The sequence below is a fragment of the Geotrypetes seraphini genome, chromosome 1 (genome assembly GCF_902459505.1).
Source record: "Geotrypetes seraphini chromosome 1, aGeoSer1.1, whole genome shotgun sequence".
NCBI classification, from domain to species: Eukaryota; Metazoa; Chordata; class Amphibia; order Gymnophiona; family Dermophiidae; genus Geotrypetes; species Geotrypetes seraphini.
Genome location: NC_047084.1, coordinates 482,916,598 through 482,943,708, shown reverse-complemented (window position 1 = coordinate 482,943,708; position 27,111 = coordinate 482,916,598). Strand labels below are relative to the sequence as shown.

Genomic DNA, 27,111 nt, shown 5'->3' with positions numbered 1-27,111 from the left:
GTGTCTCCTCAGTTCAGGTAGCTAGCAGAGAAGCCAACCCAGGGGAGGTGGGTGGGACTTGAGAATAGCTGCCTGCTGTCCCTGGATAGCAACTGTTACGGTAAGTAACATTGCTTTATCCGAGGACAAGCAGGCAGGTATTCTCACTAGTGGGTGACCTCCAAGCTAACCTCAATGGGATGGTGGGAGAGTTGGCAACTTAGGAGAATAAATTTTGTAACACTGTTTGGCCAAACTGTCCATCCCTTCTGGAGAAAGTATCCAGACAATAATGAGAGGTGAATGTATGAACCGAGGACCAAGTGGCAGCCTTACAAATCTCCTCAATCGGTGTCGATCTGAGGAAGGCTACAGAGGCTGCCATTGCTCTGACCTTACAGGGAAGAGGTAATCGAGCCTGGGCATAGCAAAAAGAGATACATGTTGCCATCCAGTTGGAAATGGTGCGCTTCGATACAGGTCGTCCCAACTTGTTTGGATCAAAGGAGACGAAAAGTTGAGGAGCAATTCTGTGTGGTTTGGTGCGATCCAGGTAGAAAGCCAAAGCACGTTTACAGTCCAGAGTATGAAGAGCTGATTCTCCAGGGTGAGAATGAGGCTTTGGAAAAAACACTGGAAGTACAATGGATTGGTTGAGATGAAATTCAGAGACCACTTTAGGCAGGAATTTCGGATGAGTGCGGAGGACAACCTTGTCATGATGGAATACTGTGAAAGGTGGATCCGCCACTAAGGCCTGAAGCTCACTGACCCTGCGAGCAGACGTGAGGGCCACTAGAAAAACCACTTTCCAAGTGAGAAACTTTAGAGGAGCCTTGTTGAGAGGCTCAAAAGGAGGTTTCATAAGCTGAGAAAGGACAACATTGAGATCCCAAACCACTGGAGGAGGTTTGAGAGGAGGATTAACATGGAAAAGTCCTTTCATAAATCTGGAAACCACAGGATAAGCAGAGAGAGGTTTCCCTTGCAGAGGCTGATGGAAAGCCGCAATAGCACTCAGGTGGACTCGTATAGATGTAGACTTGAGACCAGACTGAGACAGGTGTAGAAGATAGTCCAATACAGAGGATAGGGAGGCTCGCTGAGGCTCCTTGGAATTGGAAACACACCAGGAAGAAAATCTAGTCCATTTTTGGGAGTAGCATTGACGAGTCGCAGGCTTCCTGGAAGCCTCCAAGACATCCCTCACCGGCTGGGAAAACTGGTGAGGAGTTACGTTGAGAGGAACCAAGCTGTCAGGTGGAGAGACTGCAGGTTGGGATGAAGTAGAGATCCCTGATGCTGAGTAAGCAATGAAGGAAACACTGGAAGAAGGACCGGCTCCCTGCTGCTGAGTTGAAGTGGAAGGAAGAACCAAGGTTGTCTGGGCCACCGAGGAGCTATCAGAATCATGGTGGCATGGTCGGATCTCAGCTTGACCAGAGTCTTTTGAATGAGAGGAAATGGAGGAAACGCATACAGAAAGCGATTCCCCCAATCCAGCAGAAAGGCATCTGTCTCGAGGCGATGAGGAGCGTAGATCCTGGAGCAAAACTGAGGCAGTTTGAAGTTGTGGGGAGCCGCAAAGAGGTCTATCTGAGGCGTCCCCCATTGTGCAAAGATCTGATGAAGGGGCTTGGAATGGAGTGTCCATTCGTGAGGCTGGAGGAGACGACTCAAGTTGTCCGCCAAGACATTGTCCTTCCCCTGAATGTAGACAGCCTTGAGGAAGGCATTGTGGCGAACCGCCCAATCCCAGACTCTTAGAGCTTCCTGGAAGAGGGAGGCCGAACCTGTGCCCCCCTGCTTGTTGACATAATACATGGCGACCTGATTGTCTGTGCGAATGAGGACCACCATGTCGTGAAGTAGATGTTGAAAAGCTTGAAGAGCATTGAAGATGGCTCTGAGCTCCAGAAGATTGATTTGATGGAGTCGGTCCGCACCAGTCCAGAAACCCTGGGTGCGAAGACCATCCAGATGAGCTCCCCAGGCATAGGTCGATGAATCGGTTGTGAGAACCTTCTGGTGGGGAGGAGTGTGAAACAGCAAACCTCTGGATAGATTCGAAGAGGTCATCCACCAAAGTAGAGACTGCCGAAGAGCAGGCGTGACTATGATGTGTCGGGTTAACGGGTCTGACACCTGAGACCATTGAGAAGCCAGGGTCCACTGAGGAATTCTGATGAGTCTGGCAAAAGGCGTCACATGAACTGTAGAGGCCATGTGGCCCAGGAGGACTATCATGTGTCTCGCTGAGATGGACTGGCGAGAAGACACAGACTGGCAGAGATGAAGAAGAGCATCCATGCGCTGAGGAGGAAGGAATGCTCTGAGTTGAATGGTATCCAGGACCGCCCTGATGAAGGGGAGAGACTGGGTAGGCTGCAGATGAGATTTGGGGAAGTTGATCTCGAAGCCCAAACTCTGCAGGAAGCAAATCGTAGTCAGGGTCGCCAAAACGACCTCTGGAGCGGAGGGGGCCTTGATGAGCCAGTCGTCGAGGTAAGGAAATACCTGAAGACCCCTGGTCCGGAGTGCAGCGGCCACTACTACCAGACACTTCGTGAAGACTCTGGGAGATGAGGACAGGCTGAATGGAAGCACTCGATACTGCAGATGTAGATGTCCCACCCGAAATCTGAGGAACTTGCGAGAGGCCGGATGAATAGGAATGTGAGTGTAGGCCTCCTTGAGATCCAGAGAGCATAACCAGTCGTTCTGCTCGAGGAGGGGGTAGAGAAAAGCAAGGGTCAGCATGCAAAACCTCTCCTTGACCAAGAACTTGTTGAGGACTCGAAGGTCCAGAATGGGTCGCAGGTCGCCCGTCTTCTTCGGGACGAGGAAGTACCGGGAGTAGAACCCCCGGTTGAGTTGGTCCACCGGGACCGGCTCGACGGCCCGAAGCCGGAGCAAAGCCTGAGCTTCCTGAAGAAGAAGGGCGGTCTGCATCAAGTTGGAAGGATACTCTCTTGGAGGGTGGTCCGGAGGGACCCGATGGAATTGAAGAGAGTATCCGTCCTTGACGATGGAAAGGACCCAGAGGTCGGTGGTAATAGCCTCCCATCGATGGAAGAAATGATGGAGGCGACCCCGATGGGAAAAACAGGGGGAGGCAGAACGAGGTTGGTTATGCTCCCTGGGAGAGAGTCAAAAAGGCTGAGGAGCCTTGAGAACAGTAGAAGGCTGAGGTTTCTGCTGAGCCTTTGGAGGAGGCTGCCTCTTCACTGGTTGTCTCGCAGCAGGAGCCTGTCGTGGAGTGTAACGCCGCTGATAGATCAAGGGCGGTATAGCAGGTCGAGACTGTTGAGGCTTAGGCTTGGGCCGAAGGATAGACTGAAAGGACTTTTCATGATCAGACAGCTCCTTTGTTACAGTCTCGATTGACTCATCAAATAAATCTGCTCCCGCACAAGGAACATTGGCAAGCCTGTCCTGTAGGTTCGGATCCATGTCAATGGTCCGAAGCCATGCCAACCGACGCATGGCCACGGAGCAGGCAGCGGCCCGTGCCGAAAGCTCAAAGGCATTGTAAGAGGATTGCATCAATTGAAGACGGAGCTGGGACAGCGAGGCCACCACTTCCTCAAATTCAAACCGTGCCTGAGACTCAATGTAAGGCGTAAACTTCCGAAGCACCAGCAGGAAGAACTCCAGATAAGATGCAAAGTGAAAAGTATAATTGAGAACTCGAGAAGCCATCATCGAGTTCTGGTATATCCTCCTTCCAAACTTGTCCATCGTCCTGCCCTCGCGACCCGGAGGTACAGAGGCGTACACCTGGGATGGATGAGATCGCTTTAGGGAGGATTCGACCAGCAGGGATTGGTGAGAGAGTTGAGAGCCCTCGAACCCCTTGTGATGAACTGTGCGGTATCGAGCATCCAATTTGCCCGGGACCGCAGGAATGGAGTACGGTGTTTCAAAACATCTCATAAACGTTTGATCGAGCAGTTTATGCAGAGGCTGGCGAAGAGACTCCGCAGGAGGACTAGGCAAATGCATTCGAGGTACTCCTTGGAGTACCGAGAACCGGTGTCCAAGGTAATGTCCAGGTCATCCGCCATCTGCCGGAGGAAAGAAGAAAAAGACAATTGATCCGCCAGCACCGGCCTCCTAGAAGGACTGGACGAAGACGAGGCCTCGGGGTCCAGAGAGACCTGGGATCGACAGGGAGAATAAGAGCTAGACGGTTCCTCGTACTCCGGCCCCTGCGGAGGGGACATGTCCGATGAAGAGTATCCCAGGCGCGGCAGCTTCTTCTGCGGTGAAACCTCAGTGGCGCGAGGAGTGCCGCGATGAGTGCCGCGATGAGTGCCTGGACCAATGCCCCTCTCGGTGTCGGGAGGGGGACCTAAGGGACGATGCTTAGCATGGTCCCCCGACGCCTCCAACGAGCAGATGGGACTCGATGCCGTGGAGCGAAGAGGCGGAAGAATCGACGCCTTACGCGATGCAGACCAGGCCTCGTAGGGAGTGCAGAAGAACTCTTCCTGAGACTTGCGATGCCCAGGGCTTCGATTACCCAAAGAGGGATCCCAGCCCTGTTGATGCAGAGGCGTGACAGGCTCCAAAGGGGGCATTTCACTTAAGGAGGCCCGCCTCGAGGGACCGGCCGCCATACGCCGCTCCTCCTCGCCAAGCAGCGAGACCGACCGGCGAGGAGGAGGAGGAGGGGGCGGTCCGCCCCCCGGAATCGGGACCGGGAGGTCACCCTGGATGGAGGAGATTAACTTGGGTCCCATGGTGTGCATGAGCTCAACAAACTGAGCTTCCAAAAGGGACCGCAGCAAAGCCGATATGAAGGGATCTGCACCGAAAGGGGGTCCTCCAGCATGGTCTTCGTGCTCCTTCGTGGTCGAGTGCTTTTGCTTGGAAGCTTTCAGCACTTTAATAACCACGGGTGGAATGGCAGAAGGCAGTACCTGAGCCGAGGAGACGGAGGAAGGCACCAGCGCCGAACTCGGGATCGAAACCGGAACAAACGAAGCCGGCTTCAGAAGACCCGGAGTAGCAGGAGTAGTGGCGGGCTTCGCATGGACAGGCGAAGCGGCTGTTGAAGTCGAAGCTGAAGGTTCCTTTGCAGCTTCCATTTTGAACATCGACTCCCACAACAGACAGCGCCGCTTAAACGCCCGCGCTGTAAGAGTGGAACAAGGCCGGCACGATTTCGGGAAATGTTCTGGACCAAGACACTGCAGGCAGCGTCGATGCGGGTCCGTCAGCGAAATCGCGCGCTGGCACTTGATACACTTTTTAAAACCGGTAATTGGCCGGGACATAGGCCAAAAAAGCTCCGCCGCAAGATCGAAGGAGCAGGGCCTGAGCCACGTGGCCGACCCGGCCGACTCACCGGAAGAAATTTTTTTTTTTTAAAAAGAAGAAAAAAAATAAAACACACGATAAAGAGTAAAATAAATCCAAAACCGCGGCAATTAGAAGGCAAAGAACGGGAATTCAGTCAGCGCAGAATTGAAGTAAAACTTCTCAGCTCCGCAGAAAGAAAAGAACTGAGGAGACACGCCCGGACCATCGGGCGGGAAGGCACTGGCACATGCGCGGTGCGGGCATCTCGAAACTTCTGAGTTTCTTCAAGCAAAATATGCTTGTGAGACGTCCGTATCGGGGCTCTGTCGGATGACATCACCCACTAGTGAGAATACCTGCCTGCTTGTCCTGGGATAACCATAAATACGAGGAATAATGTGCCATCTGAACCTCTAGTGCAGACATTGTATGAACTAAACAGATTCCTAGGCGAGATATGATACAGTTGAGATATTTATGTATTAATAACTCACTTTATTCACATTAGTACATTAGATAGTGAAGACATGTGTTTCTTTAGGCAAGCGTATGGCTAGAACTCTGCAGACGTGTGCCTATTAGTGCCATATGTTAGCCATGCAATTATTCCCATGAACAGGACAAGCAAACTCTTGTCAGAACAAGCAGACTTCCACAGTTTTCTAGGAAAGCTATTACATATCGCGATCTCAGAATTACAGGGTTCTAAGTGACAATTTTCAGTATTTTTAACTCCGATGACTTCCGGGTTCTATCTGGCATGTAGATGTTACAACACTCACGAGGATTTATTGCAACTTAACCGTTCCTTCATTTCATAAGAAATTATGTACAGAAATTAGTCTATGCATGGGATTACAAGGTTCTAACTGCAAGAATGACTTTCGGTACAGTTAGAACCATGTAATTCTAAGGTCACGATATGTGGTTATTTACCCACACAGTGCTAAGTCTGCTGCTTTGCAGTTTAGTGTCTGAGCTACTAACTGAATTTGCAAAAAACAGATGGAAAATACCCTCCCAATATAAATGGTTTGTGGCTTACTACATTCATGTCATCAGAGAACACCAATTATAGAACAAAAAAACATTACTCATACTGAGTCAAACAGATGGGACTCCCTCGTTAAGCTCCCCCCTCCCCAAAAAAGAGAAGGCAAGACATTATCACAACAATAAATGAGGGAATCATTTGTGAGGGAATCATTGTGAGATGTGGTTTTAAACCAAAATACACAGATAGGGAAAACAACATGAAGACCAGCACACATGGTTCCAGGAGGCCAAATCACACAATAGTGATTCTTGAATATCTAGATCAAGCTCTATATTGCACCTTTGCTATTCTCTAAGGAAGTAAACTTTAGACTAGTAACAGAACTTAAGCCATCACCCAAAAGCACATACCATGCCACAATAAGTTCAGAAATGCTAGAGCACAGAAATGCAAAATGCAGCCTATGATAGTGCTATTCTGTCAGGTATGTTGGGATCAAAAAAAGGGCTTGAAAATCTTGCTTTGCAATCCACTGTGTTAGTATAAGCTGTTTTCTTAATATACAGCAGGGGAGGTGCCGGCTGACTGCTTACAAGACATGCCTCTCGTGGCATATTCTTATAGGCAGTCAGTTGGTGCCAGTGCCTCTCCTGCTATCCGCAGCTCTCCTTCTCTAAAACCCCATCATCGACGGCAATAGGAGTCTCAGGGCCACGGCTGGAGCACATCCATGCATGCGAGGACATCATCACATTGACATTCACACACTTCCGAATGCCCTCCAGCTGTGGGCCCATGTTTCGTGTGGTGAGACTTTAAAAAGTTTGCAGCACACTGATATACAGCAATGCTTAACGCTTTGCCTTACCATGTGATAGATGCCTGCAGATCTAGCACTTTCTTTGCCTCCAAATTTAATGATGGTGCACATTGTTCTTCTTTATAATGTGGTATCACCTTCACATGAGAGCTCCCTCTACAAGAAAGAAAAATTTTTTAGACAAGGTTTGTTTTGAGAGATAATTTGTCGCAGTATTATTACACATCTATGCAGAGTGACATATCTGCTGTATTAAAAAAAAAAAAAAAAATCGTATTTGCACTGTCTCCCCCCTCCAAGAGCCTAATATCATAATTTCACCTTTAGTTTTTTTATGATGTAAAATGTGAAACCTTTCCTAAAACCAAAGTGCTGCTTCCTATATGCTACAATAATATTTAGAAAAACTGGGTAGCAGCCAAAATTTTTAAGCCAGAGGAAAATTGTAAAACAGGAATGAGTCTTACAAAGACATGATTGTACTACATTAGCAGAAATGAATATACTAGCGATAAAAGAGGTAAAAAATGAGGTGACCTAGAAATAGAGAGATCCCAGCATACTGCAGAGAAGCGTAACAGAAATAACAGTAATGCACTGAATAAAAATCAATATAAAGCAAAGGACCTGTGATAAAGGTACGGCCTGATTTCAGTACTAGAACAATACCCAATGGCACTATGTGATGCTATAAAAACTTGCATACGCTAAATCGCACCCGAGTATATCCATTTTCTCTGTCCAGAGATTGAAAATGAAACTGAAAGACATGAATGTGACCTGTGTAGATAGAATGCAGAGCAAGAACAGGTCTAGAATTAAAATCTTATCTATTAGAATTTGGGTAGTACGCATTGATGTTCAAACATAAAACCCTCTAACTTTAGACTGTGTACTGAAGTCTTCAGTCCAGAAACTTTGTTTGAGATAAACTGGAGAAAATGAAAACACATCCTAAAAAGGAACTAGTGGCCTCTTCCCCTAGAGTCACTCCCAAACCCCAGGGTTCCTTTAGAATAAAAAAAGGAGATGGAGTAAAGGGTGTTATGGATAATGTCCATTAAACAATAGGAGAAACATGTGAGGAAAGATACTTCAAAGTAATTATATAAGCCTCCTGGACAGTAGTGTATAAACACTGATGGTACAGTAGAAGACGTGATTCAGGAAAAAATCTGGTTGATCCTGCTTAAAAGATATAGCAGAGAACCATTCTACTTCAATGGTTAATATATTATAGAGAATGTCCATTGATAGTGCATAAGCACAAAAGTAAACACTGCTTGACTTCTTACTTCTTTTTTTTTTTTAACTTAGTAATGAAACAAACTAACTAACTAAATAGTAGTGCTGCCCGATTCAGGAAAAAAAAAATTCGATTCGATTCAGCCTATTGAATCGATTTTTTGATTCGATTTGATTTTCCTGCCCAAGTGGATGTTTTTTTCAAATATCCTGGTGGGTTTATTTTATAGCCTCTTCACCCACTTTGCCCTCTCCTGGCGCTGTGGTGTAAACAAAATAAACAAACAAAAAACACTTTTCCTCTCTTTCTTAAATCCTAGCTCACATTCATGGTCTAACACCATAAAATAGAAAATAAATTTTTTTTTCTACCTTTTGTTGTCTGATCATTATTCAAATCTTATCGGTCCCAGGCTCTTCTGATAACTTGCTTGCCAGGGTCTCCTTCTTTTTCCGTGCTAACCATCTATCTTCTGTCTCTGCCCTCCCCTTCCGTTTCCCTTGCCTCCCCCAGAGGTCTGGTATCTTTCATTTTTTTCATCTCCATCCACCTTTTTTGAATTACCCTTTCATCCTTCATCTCTTTCTCCTTTCCCACCACCCCAGGGTCCACCATCTCTCCCTTTCTCTTCCCAACTACCCTCCTATCCAGTATCGCTATCCCCCCCTCCACACCATCCCTTGTGTTCAACTTCTCTCCCTTTTTGTTCCTTCCCTCCCTAAATCCCATTGTCCACCATCTATCTCCCTCTCCTGTTTTTAGATCTTTATTTCTTCTATCCTTCCCCCATCTCCCCTCTCCATGATCTTCCCCAAGTCCATCTCCCCCCTCCACCAAGTTCATTTCTCCCATCTATCTTCTCCCCATCTCTCCTACAGTCCACCAACTCCCCATCTCACCTCTCCCTCCATCTACCTTTTTTTATTTTTTTTTTATGGCACTCCTAAGCCGCCACCACCACCACACCCCCGCACTTTTCCCAAAGAGAGTCCAGAAGAGGTCTGCAACTCCTGCCACTACTCCTAGCATTTCCTCTCCACTGTGGCCTGCCCTCAGTGAAAACTTCCTGTTTCCGCTTGGGTGGCCAAATGGAGAGGACGCCCAGAGTAGCAGCAGGATAGTGAATTGAATTCGCTACCGATGCTTTTGCCTGGCCAGGGAGGAGAGGAGAAAACTTGCTTGCGGGAAGGAGAGAGTCGTGCTGACCCGATCTGCACCAGAGATCCGTTCAGGCTTCCCCTCTGCCACCGGAGTCCTTGCTTCGATGTAACTTCCAGTTTTGAAAAAAAAAAAGTAAGAAGTCAAGCAGTGTTTGCCATGAGGGTCTAAACAAGTAGATAAAAGGTAAACCAATTGACATAATTTATTTAGATTTTCAAAAAACATTTGATAAAGTTCCTACTCATAGACTCTTCAGAAAAATTAAAAGTCCCAGGATAGGAGGTAATGCCTTATTGTTCATTTGAAACTGACTAAAGGACAGGAAAACAGTAGGACCAAGGGTGAAACTTGTTCTTTAACCTGCTTTTTTTTTTCCTTGAGTGCCCCAACTAGCAGATGTAGGTACAGAATAGAGCTGCTCGATTCAGGGAAAAATATTTTGATTCAATTTGGCCTATTCAATTCGCTTTCAATGACAGCTTTTTAAGTTTAAAGTTTGTAGACACATACTTTTAATTTGTCTTTCCTAACACAGTTTGGGCATTTTTGTAACATTTTTTAATATGTTATTGAAAAATATATAGGTCTTGCTTTCATGTGTGTTGATATTATTTTAAAGAATGATTTGTATTGTTTTTGATCTATGTATGTTTTACTTGGAAACCGCTTTGACTCCAGGTGGCATATTAAGTTTTTAAATAAATGAATAAAAATTTTATTATAAAACTAAACAAGCCAGATTAATACAGATCGATCCTGCACAATCAATGCTAACAAAAAACCATGTCCTTTTCATATACACAGAACACAGATAAACCCTCGCCCCCAGTATGGAATAAGTAATCACAAACTAAAAATAGAAATATGTAGACAAAAGATAAACTAAATGATCAAGAAGCCAGACTCTGCATAAAATGCAACACCACAGAAACAGTAATACATGCCTCCTAATACTGTGCAAAATACAAAGATAGCAGATGTAAATTTGAAAAACCTGGCAAACAATCACCACTTTACAAATTACCAAAACAAATAAAACAAAAATGGAAAATAAGAAAATACCATTCAGGTCAGTACAGTATACTGTTACAGTATCCTGTTCTGACCTGGTTAGCAAAAAATGTATTAAAATTAGTCTACTAAAAAGATGACTATTTCCATTTCTATTTATAAACATTCATCAATACAGTTACAATAAAGCAACAAAAACAATTTTTTTTTCTATCTTTTGTTGTTTCTGCTTTAATCATCCTTCACTCTGTTCTTTCCATCCAGTGTCCGTCCTCTCTCTCCCTTCCATGTATCTGCCCTCCCTCTCTGTCCCCATCCCTCCCCCCTGTGGCCCTGCATCTCCTTCTGTTCAGCTTTTATCCCTCTGTTCCTTTTCTCCTCCCATGCTCCTCATCCCAAGGCAAGCATCTTATTTAATTTTTTTTCTATCCCATTGTCCTCAAAGAGCTCAGAACAGGTTACAGGTTAAACATACATAATTTCAGTACAAGTTTACAATACAAGTTTTTATCCTAACCTGACTAATATTAATATACAGTTTATGGGTTCCAATTTTTTTTTTTCAAAACTTTCAAGATATACATTCAGCAAATTACAGTATAAATGTTAGAAATATTGAACAATCATCATTAAGAAATACAGTATGACCAATAGAATCATAACAAAACTTTAGCCCATGACAATGGAAAATAATTAAAAATAAGGAAAAAAAGAAATCAAATTCCTAGAAGGTGTCCAATTCTCTGCTATTAGCTAGTTAAGGTATATCTGTGGGATTGTTAATTATCACATGATTTTCCCTTGCGATTATAAAATCCAGCAATTGTTTAGAATCCGTAAACATAAAATTTTTCCCTTCAAAGATAACAAAACAACGACAAGGAAACTAACAAAAACAAACCTCCCAAGCCAAGAACTCTGGGTCTATAACCCAAGAATTCCCGTCTTCTAGCTTGGGTTGTTCTAGATAAATCAGGAAATATACGCACTAATGATCTCATAAATTGCTGAGATAAATTGCAGAAATACAACTTCAATACCATGTTACGGTCTGATTTCAAAGTGAAAGTTACCAAGAGAGTCATTCTAGACGTAATTACTTCTAGTGATGATTCTAAAAATTCAGTCAAATTTAAAGATTCCTGTTGATTGACTTCTTGATTTCCTTCTCCTTTACCAGGTGATAATTTAGATAAAGATAGATAAGATGCTTTCACTACTGAGGGAAGATTATCCTCAGGTAGATTCAAGGTCTCTTTCAGCATTTCCTCAGCATCTCAATTGGAGATATCAAAGGAGATTTAGGAAACTTCAAAAAGCGTAAATTGTTCCGTCTTACTTGATTTTCAAGATGTTCCATCTTCCTGTGTAATATTCCCCTTTCTTTTAACTCAGCAGCGGTTAACACCCCTCCCCCCCAAACCTGTGTCTCCAAGTCATCTATCCTGGTAGCTTATTCCTGTTGCTGTACCAGACCGTCTTTTTGTATTGTAAAATCCGATAATTTTTCAGAAACCTTTTTAATCTGTATCTGGTAGGGATTGATCCATGTGAGATCAAACTTCCTAGAGAGAGCCAAAAGTGACAATAGCCGGTTTATTCAAACTCCTCTGCTTGAATGCCAAGTTGGAGTTTGGCAAAGGTTCCCCCCATTGAAGATCTCCATTCGCCTTTAATGCTCCATTCTTTTGTGGAGCTGGAGACGATATTGCTAGCGAAATCCCCTCTATGGGCAAATCTCCCACTTTCCTCCTTTGGGCCGGAGAATTAACCCTACTCACTGCCAATTCATCTCTGGGTCACGGGGAGGGGAAGGCCTCATAGGGCTCAGTGACGCCGTTTCCAAACTTCCTCCTGTAGAACTACCAGGAGCACCCAAAATAGCAGTATCTATCAGGGAACAGCGAACTCCGCAAGCTTCAAGGGTGGATTGTTTCAGTCTGGGAGGCTCTGCTGTCCATGGAGGGATCATCTTAAGCTTAGCCTTTCGCTTCCCCATATCTCCAAGAGCCACCACCAGGAGAGCGTTGCTCACATGTCCACACCTTCTGACGCCATCTAGGCTTCCCACACCGGTTACAATTTTACGTAGTTATAATAATAAGTTTATATACCGCAGGACCGTGAAGTTCTATGCGGTTTACAATGATTAAAAGGTGTTACAAATTGAGTAGAATTAACAAAGTTAAGAGCTAGAGATTAACAGCTCTAGAGATCAGTTATTGTAGAATAAGATTGTACAGGTCAGTTACCTACATACCTCAGAAACAGGTATGTTTTTAGATATTTCCTAAATTCCCCATAAGTAGTAGGCATAAAAAATTGTTCAAGATCCCATAATGCTGCCTGATGTGAGAAAAGATGTTGATGATGTCTTTTAAATTTGCATCTTCTAACCGGTGGAGAAACAAAATTCAAGTGGGAGCTTCTCTTATGTCTGTTGGTTGAGAAAGAGAAAAGGTCAGTTATATATTTAGGGGCTAAACCGAATAGTCCCTTAAAGCAAAAACATCCAAACTTAAACTTCACACATGCCTCCATCGGCAGCCAATGCAAAAGTCGGTAGGAAATTGTTACATGATTGAACTTCTTCAACTCAAAAATCAGCCTGACCGCCTCATTTTGCACCAGTTGTAATCGCCGCATATTCTTCTGGGAAATTGCCAAATAGGCGATATTACAGTAATCAAGTTGACTCAGTATAAGGGATTGTACCAGAATTCTAAATGATGAAACATCAAAATATGCTCTAATGGACCGAAGCTTCCAGAGAGTGAAAAAACCCTTTCTAACCAAGGAGTCCACTTGGTCTTTCACGGTTAGGCACTGGTCCAATGTTACACCCAATATCTTCATAGTAGACTGAATAAGATAACTAAGTTTATTGATGCACAATGATGTTTTAGTGTCAAGCGGGTGTGATAAAGCTACAAAAAAAATATTTTTTCTGAATTAAGCTTTAGTCTGAATTCAGTCGTCCATTCCTCCATCAAATTTAGTACTTCTGTTGCCTTAGGAGTAACTTCCGAGAGAGAGGTAGCGAATGGGATAATGATCGTAAAATCATCTGTGTAACTAAATAATTTTATCCCCAGCTGGGTCAATTGCACACCTAATGAAGACATGTAAACACATTGAAAAGCAATGGGGATAATGGTGGCCCTTGCGGCACGCCAGATGGATTGCTCCAGGTATCAGAGAGATCGTAATTAAAACGTACTTGATGGGTGCGGGACATAAGGAAACCTCAAAACCAGTCTAACACCTCTCCTCTGATACCAATTGCGTCTAATTCCCATGCTCCACTAAGTCAAAGGCAGCGCTCATATCAAATTGCATGATCAGGGCGTTAAGGCCCTTACTAAACAAGAAGCCCAAATTATCCAAGTTAGCCGCAATTACTGTCTCAGTGCTAAACAAAGATCTAAAACCAGATTGAGTTTCATGCAAAAGAGAACAATAAATAGAATGGATGCTACTGGTCTATAGTTGGTTACTAATGCTGATGATTCTTTACGATTTTTTGAAATTGGGGTTATTAAAATATGACCATTATTTAGTGAAGAATTTCCCATTTTTTTAAGTTATTGGTTAAATAATTCAGCAAAGATAGTTTAAAGTCTAATGGAATTGCTTTCATAATTTCTGGGGGACATGAGTCCAAAACACAGTATGATTTAGATCAATGGTTCCCAACCCTGTCCTGGAGGACCACCAGGCCAGTCGGGTTTTAGGGATAGCCCTAATGAATATGCATGAGAGAGATTTGCATATAATGGAGGTGACAGGCATGCAAATCTGCCCCATGCATATTCATTAGGGCTATCCCAAAAACCTGATTGGCCTGGTGGTCCTCCAAGATAGGGTTGAGAACCACTGATTTAGAGTACTTGTTATATAATTTGCTATAATTATTCCATTCTAAATCTTGAAAGGAACTTCAAATCATGTCAGCTGGTATTTCATTTCCTTGTATGTTAGTTATTTGATGTTCATATATGTCATTTGTCGAACAGTTATTTCTTAAGGTTTTTAATTTTTGAATCAAAATGCTGTGCTAAATTATTTGCAGTGCAAGGTTTTCAGTACAAGCTTTATCCTTATTTGACACACAGATAGTTTACATATTAGATTTGCCATAGTTACAGTGCAAGATTTTATAATACAAGTTTTCCTTATGTGACATACTCGTTATGGTACCAATATACATTTCTTTGTAGCCCATTGGTCAACGGTAGGGGGGTTTAGGTGAAGAGGTATGTTTTTATTGCTTTTCTAAAGCTGAGGAGTCCTTCAAGGGATCTAATCTGTGGGGGCAGTTGATTCCAGTGACTTGGTATGAAGTGAAAGTAAGACCATTGGTTGGCGGTTTGCAGTCGAAGGGCACGACCAAGGTGCATTTTGAGACGTATTTCATCCTGGGAGTAGAGAGACAAGTTCAGCATGTACGGAGAAAGCTTAACCATCACGTAGTCCGGCACCATGTCGTGTAAGGATTTGAACGTTAGCATCATGTCCTAGAAGGCACAATGTTTTGCTACGGGCAGCCAGTGAGCTGACGCTACAGCCTGGAAGACAGGGTCGCGGGCACTAAGATTATTTAGAAGCCTAATCGCCGCATTTTGAACATAGTGGAGACACGAGATATTCCAACAAGATCATCCTACCAACAGTTTCAAGCACTACCACCTTAAATTTTACCCAGATGTGGCACACTGGGGGAAACCTAAAACTGCCAAACCCTACAGAAGAAACTAGGCAGCCCAGCTCACAAGCTCCCCTAACCCAACAAGTCAGTGTCACAGGCACTGTTCCATTCTGCTGGTGTCTGTCAAGCAACCATGAGAAGGCCAATTAAGGGAGAAGGAAACAGATCTCTAGGAACCTGAGACAACCCCTATGGTTATTCAAATTTCAAGGAGTTATTTGATATATCTTATTTTTTGAACAATGGCCACAAGTTAGAGCCAGGAGACCAGGCTTGGATGCAGTGTTACTAAAACAGCCATGCAGACTGAGCACAGAACCTAATGAAAGAGCAGGCTCGTCCAACCTATGGCCCTGCGGCCAGAACCCGGCCCTCCGTGTGCTTTTTTCTGGCCCTTGGAAGCTTGGTAATCATGTGGTGATTATAGCAAGATTCCTGCTTCCCCATCATGACTCAGATCTTGTAAGTTTAAGCTGAGCAGTGCTGGACGTTTGGATTGTTCTTGCAGTTTCAAGTCTTGTGAGACTTGAAGCCATGAGATCAACCAGAACTTCCAGCACCAGGCTTGCAGAGATCCAAGTCAGGGTGAGGAATCAGGAAGCCCATTGCTTATTCTGAAACTGAAACCAGGTGGGGGAAAAAGACTGGTAAGCCTGGTCGGGAGGCAGAATACATGAGAGATGAAGGTTGCAGGCAGATGAGACAGAGAGAATGGCATGAAGGGGATGATGCACTGTTGCATTTTGACACTATTTGACAAAACATATGGCAAAACAGGTGCGTGTTTTGGCCCTCCAAATGTTACAAAATATAAAATGTGGCCCCTGATAGAAAAAGATTGGACAAGCCTGCTCTAAACTGAACAAGACAGAAGATTACCTGAATTGCTGTAAAAGGCCTCTCTCTAGGGAAGCATATCAAATCCAAAAACTTAGACCTATTTTTTTTCATGCCCATGGGTTTAAATTTACCTGCCGCTCTTGTGCCGATGCCTTGGTGACAGAAGAAATGCTCTTTATTATTTTTTGAGGTTGAACCCTTTTTCCTGAAGTAGCGTTAGTAAGCGAAACAAGGCACTTGTAGAAGAAGGGGGGAGGGTCATTAGAGTGGGCAGACTTGATGGGCCGTGGCCCTTTTCTGCCGTCATATTCTATGTTTCTATTCAAGGAAGAACTTAGGGGGAGGGTCATTAGAGTGAGCAGACTTGCTGGGCCGTGGCCCTTTTCTGCCGTCATATTCTATGTTTCTATTCTCTACCATTGGCCGGGAGTATGGCCTGTGAAAGTTGTTGAGCAAAGTGGAGAGCTAGGACGGAGCTGAAAGAAACATTAGCTCTGTTCCTACTGTGGCTCAGCAAAAGGTGGAGGGTGTGGAACGTCAACGACAAGACCCTATGCGATTTACTATTAATGAAGATAGGAGTTTCAGTGGAACCGTGGGACTTGAAGCTCCAAAATCGTGAAAAATCGCCAGCTCTGCAGTGCTGATTGGCAGGCTTCTCTGATTAATGTCCCAACTGTTCTCAGTAAAGTACTTGGCTTTTTTGCAATTTTTTGTAATTTTTGTGGTTTGTCTTTTTGTCTTACCACGTTTTTGACACTGTTTTGTGTTGCAGCTCTGTGGTTTATTTGCTCTGCATCCAGGTGGAACACAGGTTTTTCTCAGATTTCTGAGGGAGCCTAAGGGAGTCCCCGATTGGCTCAGATGCCTAAGACCCCGTCCAAGGGGAGGGTCTTGAGGCATCTGAGCCAATCAGGGCCTTAAGCCCCTCCCCATGCATCAGATGATACAAGGGGCGGGGCCTAAGGCCTGCATTGCAGACAGCGGCGGCCGGCATAAGGGCTCCTCCTGCTCCCAATGAAAGGTAACAGGGAGGACGGGGGATGAAAGGCTGAGGGATGGGGACACTCTGCTGGCAGGAGGGAGTGGGCATCCCTCCTGCCATTCGTTGGCATCGGGTGTCTGGAGGCAGGAGGGGGAGTAGGCATCCCTCCAGCCATATTTAATAGTTTGATGGCATTGGCGGGCATCTGGTGACAGGAGGGTGTGGGTATCCCTCCTGCCATTCCTTGGCAGCAGGCGTCTGGTGGCAGGAGGGCGGGGACATCCCTCCTGCTATTTTTGGGGGTTCGCGGGGGAGACGACAGTCGGTGGATTAGGGGTGCTAGCACGGGAGGAGGACTTTTTAATGGGACAGATGGTGCATGTTTAAGTCGCGATGAACATCTGTCCCATTAAAAAAAAATCAGAAGCCCTGACAGCAGGCTGCATCTCCTGTCACTACTGTCAGAGCTCTGCAGCAATGACTCAAGTCACTTCAAAGAAATGCAGTAGATTGGTGAGGCAAGATTTACCTTAACCAAATCCACGTTGGCTCTGTTTCATTTATCCATGCTTATGTATATGCTCCCTTATTTTGTTCTTTATAATAGTCTCTACCATTTTGCCTGACACAGACATTGGACTCACCGGTCTATAACTTCCCGGATCACCTCTTGAACCCTTTTTAAAAATAGGCATAAGAATAGCCTTAAAGTGTCAGACCATTGGTCCATCTAGCCCAGTATCCCATCTTCACAGTGGCCAGTTCAGGTCAGAAGTACATGGAATTGTTGGCCACCCTCCAAGTCTTCCAGTACCATGATGGATTTTAAAGATAAATTACAAATCACTAACAGCAGCTCTGCAAGTTCATTTTTCAATTCTTTCAGTACTCTGAGATGTACACAATCAGGTCCAGGCGATCTGCTACTGTTCAATTTGTCAAACTGACCTATTACATCTTCCAGTGTTACATAAGAACATAAGTAATGCCTCTGCTGGGTCAGACCAGAGGTCCATCGCACCCAGCAGTCCGCTCACGTGGCGGCCCATCAGGTCCAAGACCTGTATAGTAATTCTCTATCTATACCCTTCAATCCCCTTTTCCTTCAGGAAATAATCTAATCCCTTCTTGAAACCCAGTAGCGTACTCTGTCCTATCACACCCTCTGAAAGTGCATTCCAGGTGTCCACTACCCTTTGGGTGAAGCAGAACTTCCTAGCATTGGTTCTGAATCTGTCCCCTCTTAATTTTTCCGAATGCCCTTTCGTTCTTGTAGTTTTCGAGAGTTTGAAGAATCTGCCCCTCTCCACTTTCTCTATGCCCTTCATGATCTTGTACGTCTCTATCATGTCCCCTCTAAGCCTCTGCTTCTCCAGGGAAGAGAGCCCCAGTTTCTCTAATCTTTCAGCATATGAAATGGTTTCCATATCTTTTATCAATCGCGTCGCTCTCCTCTGAACCCTCTCGAGTATCGCCATATACTTCTTAAGGTACGGCGACCAAAACTGGACTCAGTACTCCAGATGCGGGCGCACCATCGCCCGATACAATGGCAGGATAACATCCTTTATTCTGGTTGTAATACCTTTCTTGTGAGCAAGGGTCATTGACGCCATTTGTGAAAGCTTCAGGTTTGAAAATAATTATACATGCAAAATGACACCAGCGCAAGGTTTTAAAATTATAACCAAGATTTATTGAATTATTGTTTCTATTTTTCCATTATTAGATCAAAAGAACAGCATAATTGCTTACGTTGCGCTCATGGGAGATCATCATCTTGGCCAAAGGCTGGCCTTCTCACAATGGTCTCGTTTTTCTATCTCATTACATTCTATTATATAACTTTTGGTTTAGTGACATCATCAAGTTTGATGACCAATAACATTTCTATGGGTGGTCTTAAAGTTTAGACAAAGAAACATTCCTCCATGTTTAAAAGTTATACAAAGTTTTCAGAAAATTACTTTTGATTTCTGAATTAACATTATAACATTCAAGAGAATCTATAATTATTAACATGGTGCTGAGAAATTCTCAGCCCTAAAGGAAAAAACTCTTCCTAAGCTGACAGGTTCAAATTGCACAGCCTTACACAGAAACCTTACTCTGGAGGAAGGGGGGGGCAAATCCCCCTCTCCTCTCCCTGAAGCGTGGGCTTCCAATGCCCCCCTTCTTCCTATTCTTGAGACTGACTCTAATTACTTCCAGATGCTGCCTTAGGATTTTCCTTAGTGTTTCTTCAGGTTTAAAATATATAAAATATGTTTTTTCAAAACTTATTCCTTTTGTTCAACATAGTCACAGCCATCACTCCAGTCATATTCATTTATACTTTGCTTCATTCACTCTTTGCTTGGCCAAGCTTTTCCATTCAATAAATCATAATTTTCATTCAAAACTACATCCAATTCAGTTTGAGACACGTTATCCTTCTTTACCAGTCTAAAGCAAGCACATCTGGTGTTACGAGGCTGGGAGCGGGAAAAACTCAGAGAGGACAAAGAAGGCAGAAAACTAATCACTGGCACAAGATGGTGTCCAAACAGAGAACCCAAACTGGATTCTATGTAATCATGTAATCATGATTTCCACCATGATTTGGCTCAACAGCAAAGTACATACACAGATATTATTATGCTTTCCCTTATATTAATCCTTAGTGTGTTTTTCTCTGGCCTTAGCTACATTATATTCAAATTTTTATTCACCTGTTTTTCCGTACACTTCTATTTGGGCGTGGTCCTTAACTAACACAGAATTATCTAACTAGAATTACCCAGAATCATACGAAAAACTGGCGCTTTTTACTGCACTATCATGCTCCTGACATCCATTCCAATATCGTCCCATAAACAGCACGCTGGCCACGAGCCACGACTCACTTGATAATACCTAGCATTCTGTTTGCCTAATTTGAGGCCACTGCGCACTGTGCCGACGGCTTCATTGTTTTATCTACCAGTACCCCTAGGTCCTTCTCTAGGTACTTTCACCTATTACCAGCCCTCCCATTGTATAGCTGTACATCGGGTTTCTGTTTCCTACATGGAAGACTTTACATTTCTCTATATATTAAAGTTTATCTGCCATTTATTTGCCCACTCACCCAGTTTGTTCAGGTCCCTTTGTAAATCTTCACAGTCCTCTTTAGTCCTAACCCCACTAAAAAGTTTTTGTGTCATCTGCAAATTTTATAACCTCGCACTTCGTCCCTGTTTCTAGGTCATTAATAAATACATTGAACAGCAGCAGTCCGAGTACTGACCCCTGCGGAACACCACTCATGACCCTTCTCCAATCCGAGTAGTGGCCCTTCACTCCTACCCTTTGCTTCCTACCTGCCAACCAATTTTTGATCCATCTATGTACCACTCCTTCCACCCCATGGTTCTTCAGTTTCTGTAGTAGGCATTCATAGGGTACCTTGTTGAAGGCTTTTTGGAAATCCAAGTATACGATGTCTATGGGGGCCCCTTCGTCCATTTGTTTGTTAATTCCTTCGAAGAAGTGCAGTAATTTCATTAGGCACAATCTTCCCTTGCAGAAGCCATGTTGGCTTGTTTTCATTCTAGATGCTCTTCGATGCTGTCTTTTATCAGCGCTTCCGCCATCTTCCCCAGGACCGAAGTCAGACTTACCGGTCTATAGTTCCCCGGGTCACCTCTCGATCCTTTTTTAAAGATGGGTGTAACATTCGCTATCTTCTAATCCTCTGGGATCACCCCTGTTTTCAGGGATACATTACAAACCTGCTGTAGTATTTCTGCTACTTTCAATACTCTAGGGTGGATTCCATCCAGGCCCGGAGATTTGTCAGTTTTTAATCTATCTATCTGCTTGAGTATGTCTTCGAGGCTTACCTCCATGGATGTTAATTTTTCTGCTTGATCCCCTTTGAAGATTTTTTTCAGGTTCTGGCATGTTGGATGTGTCCTCTCTTGTAAATACTGACGAAAAGAACGCTTAGTCTATCCGCCACTTCTTTTTCCTCCTTCACCACTCCCTTCCTATCTCCTTCATCCAGCGGTCCCACCTCCTCCCTTGCCGGCTGCTTCCCTTTAACATATCTTAAGAACGGTTTGAAATTTCGTACTTCCCTGGCTAGCCTCTCTTCGTATTCTTTTTATGCTCTTCTAACCACTCGGTGACATTCTTTTTGATGCTTCCTGTGCTTTTTCCAGTTCTCCCCGGTTTTGTCCTTTTTCCACATCCGGAATGATTTTTTCTTATCTCCTACCGCTTTCTTCACTTCTTTAGTTATCCACACCGGTCTTTTGTTCGGTACTTTTTGCATCCTTTTCTAAATCTGGGGATATACAGATTTTGCGCTAAGCTCACCGTGTCCTTAAATAAGGACCAGGCTTGCTCCACAGTCTGCAATATTTTCGAGCTGTTCCTAAGTTTCTTTCTTACCCTTACTCTCATCTCTTCGTAGTTTCCTTTCTTGAAGTTAAAAGTTGTCACTGTGGTTCTCTTCCCCTTCGATATTCCTACTTTGACTTTGAACTGGATCATATTGTGATCGCTGTTTCCTAACGGTCCCACTACTTCCACTTCCTTTGCAGGTCCTCTTAGCCTGTTGAGGATTAGGTCCAGAGTGGCATTTCCTCTCGTCGGTTCTCTGACAAGCTGCTCCATGAAGCAGTCCTGTATAGCCTCCAGGAATCTGGTTTCCCTAGTGCATTTTGAGTTTCCAAGACTCCAGTCTATCCCTGGATAGTTGAAGTCTCCCATAACAATGGTGTAACCGTTTTTGCATTCCCGCCTCATTTCGGCTTCCATTTCTTCATCGTTTACTTCGGTTTGCCCAGGTGGACGATAGTACAGGCCCATCTTTATCTAGGGCCCATTTTGTCCTGGTATTTTTTTTTTTTTTTTTTTTAATTCAATTTTTAAACATTATTACTTACATAATAACAAAGAAGAATAATACGTATACAAAATTTAAAAAAAAATAGCATTACAACCAAAAGAGGTTCATCGAAACAATTCTCTAGTCCTCATAATTATGGGAGAATCAGATCCTAATTATCATAACTCAAAAATCTCAAAATAAACATGATCGTATAGATCAATCATAATAGTGTTAAAAAAATTTTCAAAACTCCAAATAATTAATTTATGTGGTTACAGAATTACTAATAATAGATTCTTGATGTTGCAAAAATTGTTCTAGCTGAATTGAATCCCAATAAACATAATCATTCTCCTTAAATTTAATCAAGCATTTACAAGGAAATTTCAAATAAAATGTGGCTCCTAAAGCCAACACCCTAGATTTCAAAGCCAAAAAGGATTTTCTTCTTAATTGTGTTGCTTGGGCCACATCTGGAAATATCAATACTTTATCTCCACAAAATTCTTTCTGCTTATTTTGAAAATAAGCTTTCATTATCAAAGATTTATCTATCTCTCTTGCACAAGTTATAAGAAGTGTAGATCTAGTTTGAATAATATCCTGTGAATCTTCTAGGAAACCAGTTAAATCAAAGTCAATTTGTTCCAACTGATCTATACCTGCTTCTATGGGAACTTTTTTCCTCTGAGGAATATAATAAAGGTTTGTTAAAGGCAAATTTTCTACGTCAGTCATCCCCAAAACTTCTTTAAAATACTTCTTAACCAATATTTCCGGAGATAATAAATGAGTTTTGGGGAAATTAACTAGGCGTAGATTTTTTGCTCTATGTAAGTTCTCCATTTTCTCAAATTTCATATGAGTGATATGAAAATCCTTAACTGCTGATGAAGAAACTGCTTGTAATGTAATCACTTGAGATTCAGTTGTTCTAATTGATTTTTCAATAATTTTTAAATTAGAATCAACATTAGCAAACTTTCCAATCACCTCTTGCGAAAATTTTTCATTTTGTGTAACCACAGATTTTAATAACCCCTCCACACGAGTATTGATTTGCCAAAGATCTTTTAAAGTAACCTCCTGAGGTTCAGTCTGGGGCTTTCTGGCAAGCAAAACCTCATCTTGAAAAGTTAAGGCTTTGGGCATCACTTCATAAACTAATGAAAGTGATCCCATCTGCTCAGAAAATCCATCTGACTGACTACTGGAGCCAGACTTGGGCTCCAAACGATCAGGATTATTCGGTGGAGGAGGAGGAGTTCTACCTGGGGGGCTGAGAGATGCCCCTGAAAGCGAATCCGCTCCCTGGCTATGACCTAAGGCACTGGATGAAATAAAGTGCCGGTCTATGGGGCCCAATAATGTTGGAGTAGACACCTTAGCTTTACCTTTCCTTTTCCCCATATCAATAAAATTTAATACATACAGTTCCTCCCGTTCCTCCCAGTGTCTCATAAGAACATAAGAACTGCCATCTCCGGATCAGACCCATGGTCCATCGAGTCCGGCGATCCGCACACGCGGAGGCCCAGTCAGGTATACACCTGATGTAGTTTTAGTCACCCATATCCCTCTATGCCTCTCATAAGGAGATGTGCATCTAATTTGCCTTTGAATCCCAGCACAGTGGATTCTTTAATAACCTCCTTTGGGAGAGCATTCCAGGCGTCTACCACTCGCTGCGTAAAACAGAACTTCCTGACATTTGTCCTGGACTTGTCCCCCCTTAGCTTCAAACCATGTCCTCTTGTCCGTGTCGCGTTGGACAATGTAAATAATTTATTTTCCTGCTCTATTTTATCGATGCCTTTCAGCATTTTGAACGTCTCCAAGGGGCTCCCAAGGGGCAAACGTGCCCCTTAGGGCACGCCCCTTTGGCCACGCCCTGCGGCCGCGCGCCGCAGACGCGGCGTCTCTTTAACCCCGAAGGCAAGGACCCGCGTGACGTCAGAGCGTCTGTCTCCGCGGGTGCCCGCTAGGAAGACGACCCCCGACTCTCCAGCTCCAGATGGAAAAGAAGCGCTGCAGTCCTGGGCAAGGTCAAAGTCCACCAAGATGATAACACTGTAAGAAATCTGCCTCTCCGGTCTCCTGCAGACGCGGCGTCTCTTTAACCCCGAAGGCAAGGACCCGCGTGACGTCAGAGCGTCTGTCTCCGCGGGTACCCGCTAGGAAGACGACCCCCGACTCTCCAGCTCCAGATGGAAAAGAAGCGCTGCAGTCCTGGGCAAGGTCAAAGTCCACCAAGATGATAACACTGTAAGAAATCTGCCTCTCCGGTCTCCTGCAGACGCGGCGTCTCTTTAACCCCGAAGGCAAGGACCCGCGTGACGTCAGAGCGTCTGTCTCCGCGGGTGCCCGCTAGGAAGACGACCCCCGACTCTCCAGCTCCAGATGGAAAAGAAGCGCTGCAGTCCTGGGCAAGGTCAAAGTCCACCAAGATGATAACACTGTAAGAAATCTGCCTCTCCGGTCTCCTGCAGACGCGGCGTCTCTTTAACCCCGAAGGCAAGGACCCGCGTGACGTCAGAGCGTCTGTCTCCGCGGGTGCCCGCTAGGAAGACGACCCCCGACTCTCCAGCTCCAGATGGAAAAGAAGCGCTGCAGTCCTGGGCAAGGTCAAAGTCCACCAAGATGATAACACTGTAAGAAATCTGCCTCTCCCTTGTCCTGGTATTTTAACCCATAGTGATTCCAATTTGTCGGTCGTCGCCGCTGTGTCCACTCTGGTCGAGTGTATGTTATCTTTTAAGTATAGGGCTATTCCTCCTCCTTTCTGATCTGACCTGTCTTTACAATAGAGTTTGTACCCCGGTAGTGCTGTGTCCCATTTGTTTTCTTCATTCCACCATGTTTCAGACTCCAATGATGTCTAGGTTCTCTTTTTTGGCCATGACTTCTAATTCTCCCATTTTGTTCCTTAGGCTCCTTGCATTAGTATACATGCAATTTAAGTCCTGGTACTTTCTTGTCTTCATTTTCTTTTCCTGTGCTACGCTCTTCTTATCATCCTCTTCTTGTCCTGTCAATTCTTGTTTTTTGCTCATTTTGTCTTCCCCCTGTGCTATGTTCTTCTTATCATCATCGTGTTCCATCAACTCTTGTTGTTTACCCATTGTGTCTTCCCAGCATTTTTCCCACTCAGTATCTTCTTGGGATACCTTCTTCCGAATCATCGACTCCTGGTTGACTGTCGGCTTTCCCTTTCTTAATTTAAAGCCTGCTCTATTCCTCTCCTGACGTTGTTTGCTAGAAGTCTAGTTCCCGCTTTGCTCAGGTGTAATCCATCTCTCCTGAAGAGTTTTTTCTTGCCCCAAAACGTTGACCAGTTTCTCATGAAGTGGAACCCCTCTTCCTCACACCATCTCCTCATCCATGCATTTATTGATTGTAGTTCCGTCTGCCTCTTCACGTCTGCCCTCTGTACTGGTAGGATCTCCGAGAACGCTATCTTCTGAGTCCTCATCTTCAACTTCCTTCCCAGAATCTTGAACTGTTCGATCAGTGCGTTCCTGCTGTAGTCTCTCTTGCTGACATCATTTGTCCCAATGTGGATCATCACTGCAATCTCTTCTGTCTCTGCTCCTTCTAGGATCCTTTCAATTTTGTTGACGATGTCTTTTGTTCTTGCTCCTGGGAGGCAGATCACTAGCCGATGCTCTCTCCCTCCTGCTATGTGGCTATCCACTTGCCTTAGGATTGAGTCTCCCACAAGGATTGCAGACTTTCCTTTTTTCAGTTTTCGCTCCGGCCGCAGGTCTGCGTCCTCGGTGTGCTTTACTGCTTTCACTTCGAGGCATCGGCAAGACCTTGCCTCCCCTTCCTGCGGGATTCCTCTATGGGCTTCTTCTTCCTTGGGAGTATCTTTGTCCTTCCTACGACGTTCGTGTTCTTGTTCTTCCACCCTCCTGTAGGCCTTCTTGATGAACTCCTCGAGCTCCCTGACTTGTTCCTCAATGTGCCTCTCTCTCAAAGGGTCTTCAGCTGTCCTGAACGGGTCTTCTGCGATGTAAAGTCCCTCCAGTTCCTGAATCCTGTACTTCAGTCGACTGACTTCCTTCTTCAAGCTTTTCAGCTCCTGACACCGACAGCATACATACAACTGCCTCCCCGAGGGGAGGTAGTCGTACATATGGCAGTCCGTGCAGTACATTGTGAAGCTCATCCTCTGGTTTCCCTCTGCTTTCATTGTTGTCTTGCCTTTTTTGGAGTACTCTATTATTGTACTGGTACCTCTTTGCTTGTGTGTGTCTGTTCTCTTCTGTGCCTGCCCTTACCTTCTGTGCCTGCTGCTTCATTACCTTGTTGTCTTTTGCTTGTGTGTGCTGTCCTTACCTTTCCTTTGCTTGTGTGTGTGTGTGCTCTCTTGTGTGTCTGCCGCGTCCTTACCTTGCTGTCCTTCTCTGGTGTCCTCAGGTGTAGTGACTTGGCCCTTCTTGAGGCCCTTCGCAAAGGTGCTCTCGCTAAGGCGAGTGCCTTTGCCGTTCGCCTTCACCGTTGGCTCCTCTCCTTTTAAGGGGGAGTTCGGTCGATGACTGCTGACGCGGTGGGGGTGGGCGGAGCTTACTCTCGCCACTGCCCCTAGCTTCCTGCTCCTTTCCAACTCCCTCCTTGGCTCATCAATTGCTTTTTCTCCCCTTTCTTCCTCTTCTTCCTGCTCCTTGCTTTCAGTTTCTCTGGCTCATCAGCATCGAGTACCATTTCAGGCATCAGTATCTCCCACTTTCCTTGAAGACTGAAGCAAAGAATTAATTTAATCTCTCCACTATAGCCTCGTCTTCCCCGAGCACCCTTTCATTCCCCGAGCACCCTTTTCCCAGCTTCTTGTTTTTAATATACTGTACCTAAAAATGTTTTTACTATGTGTTTTTTGCTTCCAGCTCAATCTTCTTTTCAAGGTCTCTCTTTGCCTCCCTTAACAGCACTTTGCATTTGATTTGCCATTCCTGGTGCTGTTTAGAATTATTTTAAGTCAGATTATTTTTCCACTTCCTGAAAAATTCCCCTTTTAGCTCTAATAACTTCCTTCACAATAGAGAATGACACGGTGGCGGCTTACCCGCGACTACTGCGTTTAGCTGCGGGTAACCCGCCAAAAACGGGGAATGAAAATTAGCAGCCTCTGCGGGGACAGGGACAAGGCCATCACCACCCCGTAGAGCGGTGAATGGTCTTGTCACCACAGTGAGGCAT

The 27,111-nt window shown here is 44.5% G+C and overlaps 1 protein-coding gene across 3 annotated transcripts in view; it reads right to left on the bottom strand.

The window, feature by feature from the left end:
• Window positions 1–27,111, bottom strand: part of RIC1 (RIC1 homolog, RAB6A GEF complex partner 1) — a 241,028-nt gene that overhangs the window by 154,893 nt on the left and 59,024 nt on the right. For all 3 annotated transcript variants that reach the window (XM_033925682.1, XM_033925675.1, XM_033925668.1), the window contains exon 4: window positions 7,152–7,259. In XM_033925682.1, the coding sequence (XP_033781573.1) occupies window positions 7,152–7,259 (108 nt within the window). The remainder of the gene's footprint in view (window positions 1–7,151; window positions 7,260–27,111) is intronic.